Source organism: Leuciscus leuciscus, assembly GCF_965113295.1.
Source record: "Leuciscus leuciscus genome assembly, chromosome: 22".
Taxonomy (NCBI): Eukaryota; Metazoa; Chordata; class Actinopteri; order Cypriniformes; family Leuciscidae; genus Leuciscus; species Leuciscus leuciscus.
The window spans coordinates 33,538,550-33,550,771 of NC_138746.1; the positions used below are offsets into that span (position 1 = coordinate 33,538,550).

Genomic DNA, 12,222 nt, shown 5'->3' on the forward strand with positions numbered 1-12,222 from the left:
AGAGAGAGAGAGAGAGAGAAAAAAAACCTATGGAAAATCATCCCAGAAAGCATGGGAACAAACTTAATATCTTAATATTCTTAATATCTTAAGAATTCTTAAAAATCTTAAGAATTAGCAAGAGTAATTAAGGTGCTGTACAGCATTGCTTTCTTAAAAAAGAAAAGAAAGAACAATAAAACATAGACCCCAGTAACCCAAAATACACTTTCTCTACATTAAAATACTGCATTTTGAAGAGGTAAAAGCAGGTTAGGTCATCTGAACACATTACTGTAAAAAAATACAAATAAAACAATTAATTGTTACATTGTGGCAATAAATAGGCCAATATGGTAAAATGCAGGGACGTGTGTAAATAGATTTAGAATTGATTTTATCTCTAATTATTTGTTAATGTTATAAGTAGTTAAAAGACAAGATAAAGGTGAATTACCGGTTGAGTGAATTCAGAATAATCTTTTATCTATTTAATCTATACAGCGCAGCTGAGCTCATTCACAAAAACTCCACTGTATGGAGATGCCATTTCATAACTGCATGACTTTTAAGGAATTGTAAAATTTTACTGTCAACTAAAAGTGAACTTCTACAATGTTAAAAAAGAGAACATGACTGATGAAGTGTGTGTGTGTGAGTGTGTGTGTGTGTCATTTCATTGCGTTGAGGCCCAACCCTGAGAGGATCCATTGAAACAGGTCGAGCCTCTCCAGATCAGGTTTCACTGACAGGGTGGAGCTCAGGGAAAGTTTCAGATAAAGAGTGGCAAGAAAACCTTCAGAGAGGTTCTTCACACTAGGAGACACAAAACAGCACAGCTATCCAAAATGTTTCGTTGCGGAATCGCGTATCCAAGATGCAGGTGGATCCTGCCTATCCTTATTCTGTTCGCGATCATTTTCGACATTATCGCCATCGCGGCGCAGTCTGGATGGGTCGAGGACGAGAACGCTAAAACACATTACGCCAGCATGTGGACGCAGTGTCGAGGCCGCAACGACCAGTGGGATTGTAAATCTCTCATGGAGTTCTGTAAGTATTGAGTTCAAGTCCTTCGAATCGATGTTTAATCAAGTTTTAGACATTTACGTGCAGTTCAAATAAAAGCGTTCACCAAAAAAGAAATTAAACAAGCGCAAAAGCTTTTCTCTCAAAGTTATGAACAAATGTTCTCCCAGTTACGGGAACTTAATAGAATTTGTGTTTGAAGTTGTCTGGCCTTTAAAAATGTTAGCACTAAAACATTATTCATATGTCGTTCGTGGAACGTTTTTTTCTTCTTAAACGTTTTAGTTGGACGAATTTTAAAATGTCACTAGTTTTAGAACGTTCAGAGAACAATCAGAAGTAACGTTCCGTGATGACGTTTGCGGAGGGATACAATGGAATGTTCCCCTTAAAGAGGCAGTGCGCCCAAAAAAACAAAAACAAAAAAACAAACAATCTGTCATCATTTATTCACGCTCTAGTTCGTTTAATTTCTTTCTTCCGCTGAACACAAAAGAAGATATTTTGAAAGAATGTCGCTAACAGACATGGGTTTATATATTTTTTCCTCCATACTGTGGAAGTCAATGGGGCCCATCAAAAGTTTTGTGTCCCTTATTTTTCAAAATATCTTCTTTTGTGTTCAGCAGAAGAAAGAAATTCATACAGGTTTGGGACAACTGGAGCGCAAGTAAATGATGACAGAATTTTTGTTTTTGGGCGAACTATCATTGTAATGTTCGCATAACCAAGAAAAAAGTTTTTAAAACGTTTCACTGGATGTTTTAAACATTCATTGAACATTCAGAAATAACGTTTTCATAACTTGATGGGAATCTTTCTCACAGCGTTGTTGTTAGAACATTTATATTTGTTAGCTGGGCTGGAACGTATTTATAAGTTCAGTTGATCAGAAATAAAAGCCCATAAAAGAATACCATTTATATAATTTTTATTCTCTGTGCAAATGGAAATAATTAATGTAACATTCACAAAGTTTGCAAATAGAGCCACATTTAACCAGTTGAACCAGTTAAGTAAATCAGACGAGAGAGTTGACAGCTTAAACCTCCTGGCTAAACCTGCCATTTTGTGTGTGTGTGTGTGTGTGTGTGTGTTGTCGTTTACCTGTTACCAGCTGTTATTTTCATTATTTTACCAATAGAACAAAGTCTAAACTAAGGCCTGACAATAAAGATCTCTCCATTACTGTTTATTGAGCATTTTGATGCAGGAATATAATGCCACAACCCTCTTTATGAACAACAATGCGTCTAAATTATTCATAGATGGAGAATATTAATATGCTGTGATGCACTAGTCCAGTTCATAGGTTGGCACTTCATATTTCTTTAAGCTCTTGTGTCATACATCAAGCAAGTGTCATGAAAAATATAATTATAATCTTAAAAACAAAGTTGATAACATAACATAAGCAGTTTGTTCCTAATGAGTTGTGATGAGTGATGAGTTGTGATGAGTGATGAGTTGTCTAGATATGGAGTCAGACCAAAAAAAATACAAGTCTCATCAATCACATTATTTGTGTAACTCGACCACACCCGTCCTCCTGGGTGTGACTGTCCTCAGACACATTCCTTACTGAGCGTGAAGAAGCCAAGCGCTGTCTCTACAAGTCCTGAAACTGATTCAGAGTGAAACTAGTTAAGCATTTCTGCATGTCTGTTAATGTGTAACCATCCACATTACAAGCTCGCACTGAACATCGCCTCGTGTGCTTTCTTTAAACGTCCTCATGTTGATTCATTGAGTGAAAGTGATGAGTTGTTTAGATTAACTATGCCTCGTGTAATAGATGATGCCTTTATAATCGGTTTTAAAAATGTTAAAACCAGCTCCTAGCCTGCTGATAGGTTTTGGGTTGTTTCATTTTTACACTTTTTCGAATAGTGTGACCGTAATGAAACCAAAACACATGTTCACACATGTTCTAATTTGTTACACTGTTTATTTAAATTTAAGTTAAGTTATAATATTCTCTTCTTCTATTATTATTATTCTATGTATTCCAAGCTTTGGCAATATTGCGTTATTTACAGTCATGCCCATAAAGCAGTTTTGAACTGTGCTAAAGTGTTGTTCCTGCCGTCCCTCCAGCATGGGCTCAGGCGGTCGCTGCTCTGATGATCATCGGCCTCATCATCCTCTTCATCGCCCTCATCGTCTCGGTCGTGGCTCTCTGCTGCACCCTCTCCATCCCGTTACTGCCTTTCATTGGAGGACTGCTTATTTTGGCTGGTAAGAGACTTTCTTTGCTTTTTAGTCTGTTGGAAATCAAGGAATAAGGGCTGAGGACACCTTCATATTGGCCAAAACTCAACAAAATATGAGTTGTTTTTTCCACGCCTCCAGTCCATGTGGGATTTGAGTCAAACTCTTTCCCAGGAAATTCCACATTAGGATCATTTCTTTCACTTTGTCTGTGATGAATTGAATGGTTTCTAGATAATGCGTGGATGTAGGGCTGGGCGGTATGATGGTATAAACCTGAACGCAGAGCTGTTATTTTAGTATCATTGCGATACCATTATAGTTTTTATTAATATTTCGATTTTTATTTTAATATCTTCCATTTTCATTTAAAATATTTTGTTGCCATTTCTGTTTTTGCCATTATTTTAAAAACATTTTTAAATAATCGATGTCGTTTTTGCGTCTTATTTTTAGTTATATTAGTGCGTCAAGTTAAACTAAATGAAAATGAGAAAAGTTGCCTTAATTTGGCTTTTTTAAAAACTTTTTTGCATTTTATTTTATAGCTATTATAACCTGGACTTTATTTTGATAGTTCACTTTAGACATTCTACTAACTGCAAGTAACTACATGTCAACTAGCAGTCATTAGAGTATTAGTAGACTCTCTGTTTAATATCTCTATAAAACTCTTTATTTTGATGCTCAACAACAGATATTCTACTGACTATAAGTAACTTTACAACTACATGTCAACTTATTCTAACCCTACCAGTCTACTAATACTCTACTAACACTATAATGAGAGTTAGCTGACATGTAGTTGCAAAGTTACTTACTGTTAGTACAGTGTCTAAGTGGACTATCGGACCCAGTAGAGGTTCTGCTGTACTGGGTTTACTTTAGGTCAGAATCTAAAACAATACAGAGCAGAAATCATCCCAAGTAAGTTAAGACAAGTAAGAACTCCTCTTTTAGGGGTGGAGAGTTTGAAGATATAAACCGTTGTACTGATTATGTAATTTTGGTCTTTCCGCCCTCTACTATGGGACTTTTGTTTTGCTGTTGCTACGGGATCGAGTGTCAGTGTGTTGCGATCACAAACCACGCTCTCGCCCTCCCCCTCCCCCTCCCCCTCCCCCATCCACTGGTTCACTGGTTCACTTGTTCAGGTGAAAGTTAAGAGCGGCTGTCGAGACTGGGCAGGTTTGCTCTCCGTATTCCTCACCGGATTGAATCACAACCTTTTCTTATTAATGTTTTGTGATCTGATGTCTTACAATGAGGTGCATATTGTTGAGTTGGAAGAACAGAATGTTCATCATCATAAATGTTCAATCATCATCATAAATGTTTTATTTAAAACAGGATTATAATAGTTAACTAAAGCTAAAACCATTAAAAAAAACCTGTTACTTGAAATAAAATAAATGTCAACTTAATATTGAACAACTTATTTTATTTCAACTAAGCAAAGGCAACATTTCTCATTCTCAAGAAATTTATGTTGATGTTATCTTAACTAAAATAACTACAAATAAAACCAGAAACTAATACAAATTACAAAAACACACAACAAAATGATCATTAAATTACAGTTAAAATGGAAATATATATCAAAATATTGATAAAAACATATATTAGTATCTCAATGATACTAAAAGTTTACCATTACGCGGTGGCACATACTCAGTGAAACAATGAAACCTCAGCACTCTCTGTGTGAGCAATAGTTCATTCCTCAGTTTTAGATTAGATTACGGGCTTTGTGGCTTGAAGCGTCAGACACAGCTCCGTGTGAAAGTTTCCACACACCCAAACAGGGCTTGGCTTCTCTCGCATGTCTCTGCAACACCCAGTGACGCCCGCCCTTCCCATAGATGAGGGCTTTATTGAGCTGGGCTTTAAGCTATTGATTAAACATGTTTATGGGCAGAAACAGATTACTGCCACGTTTATATGAGGTGCAGTTTATCAAGAAACAAACGGCAAAAAATGCCTCTCTTACTTAGTAGTTTTGTCTGGTTTCCAGTACAAATATCAAAAAAATCTTAAATCAAGATGCATTTACTAGATGCGTAAAATTTGTCTTGTTTTTCGGGGGAATTAAACAAAATAAAGTTTGCTTAAAACATGCAAAATTATCTGTCCATGGGGTGAGAAAAATAATGTTAATTCAAACAGAAACAAGATTCTTTTTCTGACCCCATGAACAGATCATTTTGCTCGTTTTAAGCAAAAACTCACTTAATTTTGATTTATTTCCCCAGAAAACAAAAATAATATCTTATGGCATTTTACTACTTCAGTAAATGCATCTTGATTTAAGAATTGTTTTGATATTTGGACTTGAAACCAGACAAAAATACAAAGTAAGAAAAGCATTTTTTGCAGTGCAGGATAAGATCAACAACCATGTCTTTATCGCTTCCTTTTATACATCCAAAGCCTACAGTGCGTTTAGCCTTTTTTTTTTCTTTGTTTTTTCATTGTGTTTTTTACGTACAGTCGACAATATTGTCAAAACGATCCTCGTTCACACAGATCCGCGGAAACGACTAAAACCGCTGTATTCTGCTGCCAGGCCAGTAGATGGCGATGTCACTTTGTAAAGAAACGCTACGCATCTATAGACTGAACACGCACGCACATGATGTCTTCGTTTTCACAAATTCCCATTTCTTTTGGTTTACACAGAGAGGATAATAATATTGTTTTCAAAAATGTGCACTTTGTAACCGTTTTTAGGCCCTCAAAACATTGTCTTTTAAATGAACGGCCAAAACGCATAAAGTTTTCTGCTTATAGTTGAAAAAAGCCCCTGGCGCTCAGCTCATCTTTCCTGCATTCCTCAAACTGGTCTATGCTTGAATTATGAATATTACATGCCTGTAAATCAGACAAGGTTATTTCTGTTCTTACCAGTAGATAAATCATACACACACACACACACTACCACACCAGATCAATCTAACCAACGGATCAATCCGTTCAGTCAATATACACCTTGATTTTACATCTGGGGTTGTAACAGTTTCCCTCAAGCTCACACAGGTGTCCTAGCAGAGGAACCACAGGTGTAGTTCATCAAATGAACAGTAGTCTTCTGTTAACGTTTAGTCTCACAGAGCCAGACCTTCAGACTAATGGCAGAAACTCGAAACTCCCAAAGTGTTTCCCAATTTGTGTGCCCTAATGCATGGCCATGATGTCTGAGGCTGAGACGAGTTAATGATCTGTTCATTTTGAATAGGGCGTCTATTGTTTTATCATTTGAAGCCTAAAAGTGTGCTTGTACTGTCTGTCTTTCACCTGCTTTAGTATTTTGTAAAAAAATTAGGGATGCGCCGATGTGCGATATATATCGGCCATCATATCGGTATCGGCCGATATATGAATCGGCCCGATAAGAAAATTTGGCCGATATATTAAAGCTGATAAATTATGGATTATTTCCTTCAGCTTAGACACTTCAAATACACACTGTTCAACATGATGGTTTTGAATTTCTTAAAATATGATTGAAATCACTTTAAAAAAAAAGGAAAATACAGTTAATTGCAACATGTGCAGCGCAAGTCTGTCATATCGGCTACATATAATTATAATGAGACCATTATGATTGTGTGTTTGGGTCGTGGCTTTTAATGGTGAGACTTTGTTTTTGTAATCAGGCTCTCAAAAATTATATTAAAATTTGGATTTAGATTTATCGGCCAATATATCGGTTATCGGCTTTCAAATATAAAGAATTATCGGTTATCGGTATCGGCCAAAATTTTCATATCGGTGCATCCCTAAGAATAATGACTTTTTTTTTTTTTAAATGAAATGGTATGACTTAAGTGTTCAAATACTTTTTTTGGTCACTGTGACTGAACTTATCTGTTATCTGTAATCTGCTGTGCCAGTGAGTGACAGTGCTTTCTCTCGTTACAGTAATCGTGCAGATAATCGCTCTGGTCATCTACCCTGTCAAGTTCAACGAGCTGATCTATGAAGGTTATTATAACTACACGTGGGCGTACGGTTTTGGCTGGGGCGCGACAATCCTGATGCTGGGGTGCGGGATCCTCTTCTGCTGCCTTCCTCGCTACGAAGATGAGCTTTCCGGGATTGAGAAGGTTAAATACATCTACAGCTCTGCCTGAAAAGCCCCAAACCTCTCATAAAGGACCATGTTAAGTCACCCAAGACTAAAGGTCAATGCTCACAGATCTCTGAAAGCATTGTCATTTCCCCAAAGCAACCGTATAGGACAGTACTGACTTTGATAAGGGCTGTGATGCGCAGCCAAAACCGAGGCCGTTTCTCCAACCTTCCAATGCAATTACCTTTTATTTTCATTTGTTATTCATTCACAAACCGATTGGGTTTTGATGCTTTGGTTTTAATGTCACTCGGCACAGATTGCTCATGAAAACTCCACCTTTTCTCTATACATTTTAGAGAGTTACATTGTCCATCACGTATTATATGTAAACATAATTAATTATAGACGTAAATCACATTAATACAGCTTAGAAGATAATTGAAAGTAGGTTGCTTTCTTATGAGTTTTACACTGTAACATGAATATTGTAATGTAAAGTGTGGCTGAGTTTTGATATTTGTATATTTCTTGAACATCTCTACATATCAACATTAGGTAAACATTTTTACGATGTAACTGTACTTGTATATTAATGTGTCATTCTTTGCCCGGCCTTCCCTAAAGTGCTCTTACTGTCTGCTAAGAATGTGTGTTTTGTGTTTGGATGGTGTAAGTGTGTGTGGAGAGATTCACATAAATATTTTTACAGCAAAAAAAATGGGTGAGCAAGTGGATAAAAGAGCAGAACTGCACGCATTTGGCAGTAATTTGATGCTTTTCTTTGCTTTGCTTTGAATTTTTGTAGATCTTGATGCATTTATGCCTTGTTCAATTCAATTGAGTCCGCTTGGTGTGTAATGCAGAAAAGAAAATGAATAAATAAAAATATATACTTTGCTGGTAAACTGCAACATTGTTGGGGTTTTTTGAAGCGTTTTAATAGATTCAGATTTTTCACTTTGTCTTTTGTGGTTCTTTGTGATATGAATTGTAAACGAATCTTCAATAAAAGTGAGTAATACTATTAAGACAATCACTTTTTTTTTTTTCTAAGAAATTAAAGTTGGCATAAAGGTGTTTTTGCACCCAGGGTTGGGTATCATTGGATTTTAACGATTCTGATTCTTCGATTCAAATAAGGGAAAATATTTTTATTTTATTTTCATTTTTAAGTCTTTTTGCAAAACATTTAATTGTTGCTGAATACCTTAAACAAAAATAACCAGGCTAAAGAACACTTACACAAGGATTTGAAATACCAAAGCAAAAACAACTACACATGTTAAGCATTATTACAGACAAGGAAACATTCAGTAATTAAAAAAGAACAAACAAATTAGCAATTGTACAAATAGATACAACTGAACAAAGATACGATTTAAATAAACAGTGTTTTAAGATTTTCAGGTATTCAGGGACAGAATCTCATCAAATGTAAAATAACACTGCACTTTATAAACAAAATATACATTACAAATATAGTTCAAACACTTAGACAAGAACAGTGAGTGAATTTTCTTGTCTTTTGTTGTTTGAATAAAGTTATTATAGAGATGGCAGCAGGAATATTAGGCTGCTGTCACTTGAGTTAGGGATAAGGGGATAAAATTAGCCCATGATTTACTCATCCTCAAGTCATCCTAGGTGTATATGACATTCTTCTTTCAGACGAATACAATCTGAGTTATATATTTTTTTAAAGATGCACTTTTATGATGGACAGATGCACTTTTATGATGGATAGATGCACTTTTATGATGGACAGATGCACTGTCTTTTATGATGGACAGATGCACTTTTATGATGGACAGATGCACTTTTATGATGGATAGATGCACTTTTATCATGGATAGATTCACTTTTATGATGGATAGATGCACATTTATGATGGATAGATTCACTTTTATGATGATAGATGCACTTTTATCATGGATAGATTCACTTTTATGATGGATAGATGCACTTTTATGATGGATAGATGCACATTTATGATGGATAGATGCACTTTTATGATGGACAGATGCACTTTTATGATGATAGATGCACTTTTATGATGGATAGATTCACTTTTATGATGGATAGATGCACTTTTATGATGGATAGATGCACATTTATGATGGATAGATTCACTTTTATGATGGATAGATGCACTTTTATGATGGATAGATGCACATTTATGATGGATAGATTCACTTTTATGATGATAGATTCACTTTTATGATGATAGATGCACTTTTATGATGGACAGATGCACTTTTATGATGATAGATGCACTTTTATCATGGATAGATTCACTTTTATGATGGATAGATGCACTTTTATGATGGATAGATGCACATTTATGATGGATAGATTCACTTTTATGATGGATAGATGCACTTTTATGATGGATAGATGCACTTTTATCATGGATAGATTCACTTTTATCATGGATAGATTCACTTTTATGATGGATAGATGCACTTTTATCATGGACAGATTCACTTTTATGATGGATAAATGCACTTTTATGATGGATAGATGCACATTTATGATGGATAGATGCACTTTTATGATGGATAGATGCACTTTTATGATGGATAGATTCACTTTTATGGACTTTAAAACAGAAACGGCCATTCACTGCCATTATAAAGCTTGGAAGAGCCAGTGCATTTTTTAACATAACTCTGATATATACACCTCGGATGACTTGAGGGTGAGTAAATCATGGGCTAATTTTCATCTTTGGGTGAACTATCCCTTTAAGAGCTGCACAGATCCAATATACTGTTACACATGCGTTTTCTTTCTCAACTGTTGACCTTCACTTAAGACATAAATGACTGTTTACAATGATATTTTGACATATCTCTGTGTGTATTTGTCCGTTCAAGTGCAAAAAGACGCGGAAGAGAACTTGGTTCAGTATCGCGCACTGTTCAGTATGACTAACTCATAGTATGTTTAATTGGCCAATAAACTCAAGGAGGTCTATAGACCCTTTTACAGGCCACGTGATCAAATAGTTGCGCGCGCATTTTGGCAACGGAAGTGGTGTTTTTCCCCACTGGCTCTAACGTGTTAGCAACTCCGAAAGTTTATCAAAACGGTTTCCCAGCATCAAAATGTCTGGTTGTTTCGTTTACGGTTGCACTAATCGATATTCCACCAAGGGGCTTAAGTTTTATATTATTCCGACAGGATCACGGCCGTTTCAGAAGAGTGGCTGCAGGCGATTAAACGTGTTGATTGGAGCGAGGACATAATAAAAAATGCTTGCGTCTGTTGTTTAATCCGCTCGCGTAGCTTGACATGCTGGTGATTCTCGCCATACTTCCGTTGCCAATATGCATGCGCATACGTCATCATTGTGTACAAACAGTAAAAGGGTCAATAGACAGATCTGTACGGGTCGCCTTAGTCCGGTTCTTCACCAGCCAAACAACTGCTATTGACACCAATGCTAACAGAGACACAGCTCAGTCTAGAAATCAATGAGTTTATTTATCTTGCCATGAATCAGATCTGCTGCCAAGTAGTTTTGAGCCAGTAATCCAAAACTAAATAAGCAACAAATCACTTTGTATCCGTGGGGAAATGACATCATGACAAGGTTGATTGGCTGATGATACCATTCAGTTCCAAGCTACTGCAAGCATTGGTCTCTGCAGGACAGTAACAGGAGTCATCAGATCAGCGGGTAAAAAATCATATGCGTCACAGTGAGGGTACTAGCAACTATTCTCAGCTTTAAAAAGCAGCTCTGACATGAAAAATGTGTGATTTTAAAGTTGAAATTAGAATGCATACCAGTAAAAAAAAAAAAAAATTAATTGTATATATATATTTTTTTTTTTTTTTTTTATTTTTTTTTTGGTACAGGAGTGGCATGTTTTGAGGATTATTTGGGATGGGTTATCAATCCTGCCACTGGGCATACTACGAGCAGACACATCTGGTTACCGTTTCACCTTTCGTGTAAATGTCACGGGTGGAAGTAATAGTGAAGCGAGGATTCAAGTGCAGGAATGAAGGGTCTTTAATTAATAATAAAAATGAAACAAAACACAAACGAAAACTCCCCATGGGGGAAAACAGGACAGGCATCAAGATACAACAGATCTATGGCAGGAACACGAGGGAACAGAGGACGATCCATCACAGGACTGCAAACAAAAGAGGGTAGGGTAACGAAGGAGGACAGGTGCGGCACATTAATCAATAATCAGATAACAAGATGGGCGGGGCTAGACAATGGACAGGAGAGCACATGGCACAAGGAAACACATGACAAGCCCTGTGCTCACACCAGACAGGACTATAACACAAGCACATGACAGACCGGGAGTGTCAGAGCTCTGTCACCAAACTACACAGAAGTGACACAACCCTGACAGTAAATGAATCCCTGTTGCTTGCAGCAAAAACCTTAATTTCCGATCAGTTTGAAATGTTCTTTGCGGTACACCAGAAGTACAGTGTAAATAAGTGAGAAGGCACACAACAGGAGGTGTGTTTTCTGCTGAAGATGAGTCAGAGAGAGACACACCTGTTCTGTTCACGTCTGCTGTATAAACAGCGGCAACATCTGGTACATGGAGTACTGACGGAAACTGTCTGGAAACGGGTGAACTGAGGACAGAACAACAAAAGAGAGGGAACAAACACACCATGCATGTCTCCTGTTCACATTCCTCACACACACAGGTCACATTCTGGCTGCCAACTTTTAGTTCAGCTCATTGTTGGTATTGACACAAACTTCATGCTTCGATTCACACGCTTGCGATTTGATTTCGATGTCAAGTTAATATCTATTCTTTTGGACATGAATACATTATTAGGTCTACTAATGATTATACCTAATTAAAATGAAGATAATCACATTGGACTATTCAAAAGTTCCTCGGGGTGAATTAAAACATGATTTTTTAAAGCTCTTTTTT

General features: G+C 36.6%; 1 protein-coding gene across 1 annotated transcript; it reads left to right on the forward strand.

Moving 5' to 3' along the window:
* Positions 1-753: 753 nt before the first annotated feature.
* On the forward strand, positions 754-8,318 carry perp (p53 apoptosis effector related to pmp22). The gene is made up of 3 exons (XM_082154660.1): positions 754-1,032; positions 3,106-3,246; positions 7,141-8,318. The coding sequence occupies exons 1-3, from the start codon at positions 828-830 to the stop codon at positions 7,350-7,352; spliced, it is 558 nt and encodes a 185-aa protein (XP_082010786.1). The 5' UTR covers positions 754-827; the 3' UTR covers positions 7,353-8,318.
* The last annotated feature ends 3,904 nt before the right edge of the window (positions 8,319-12,222 follow it).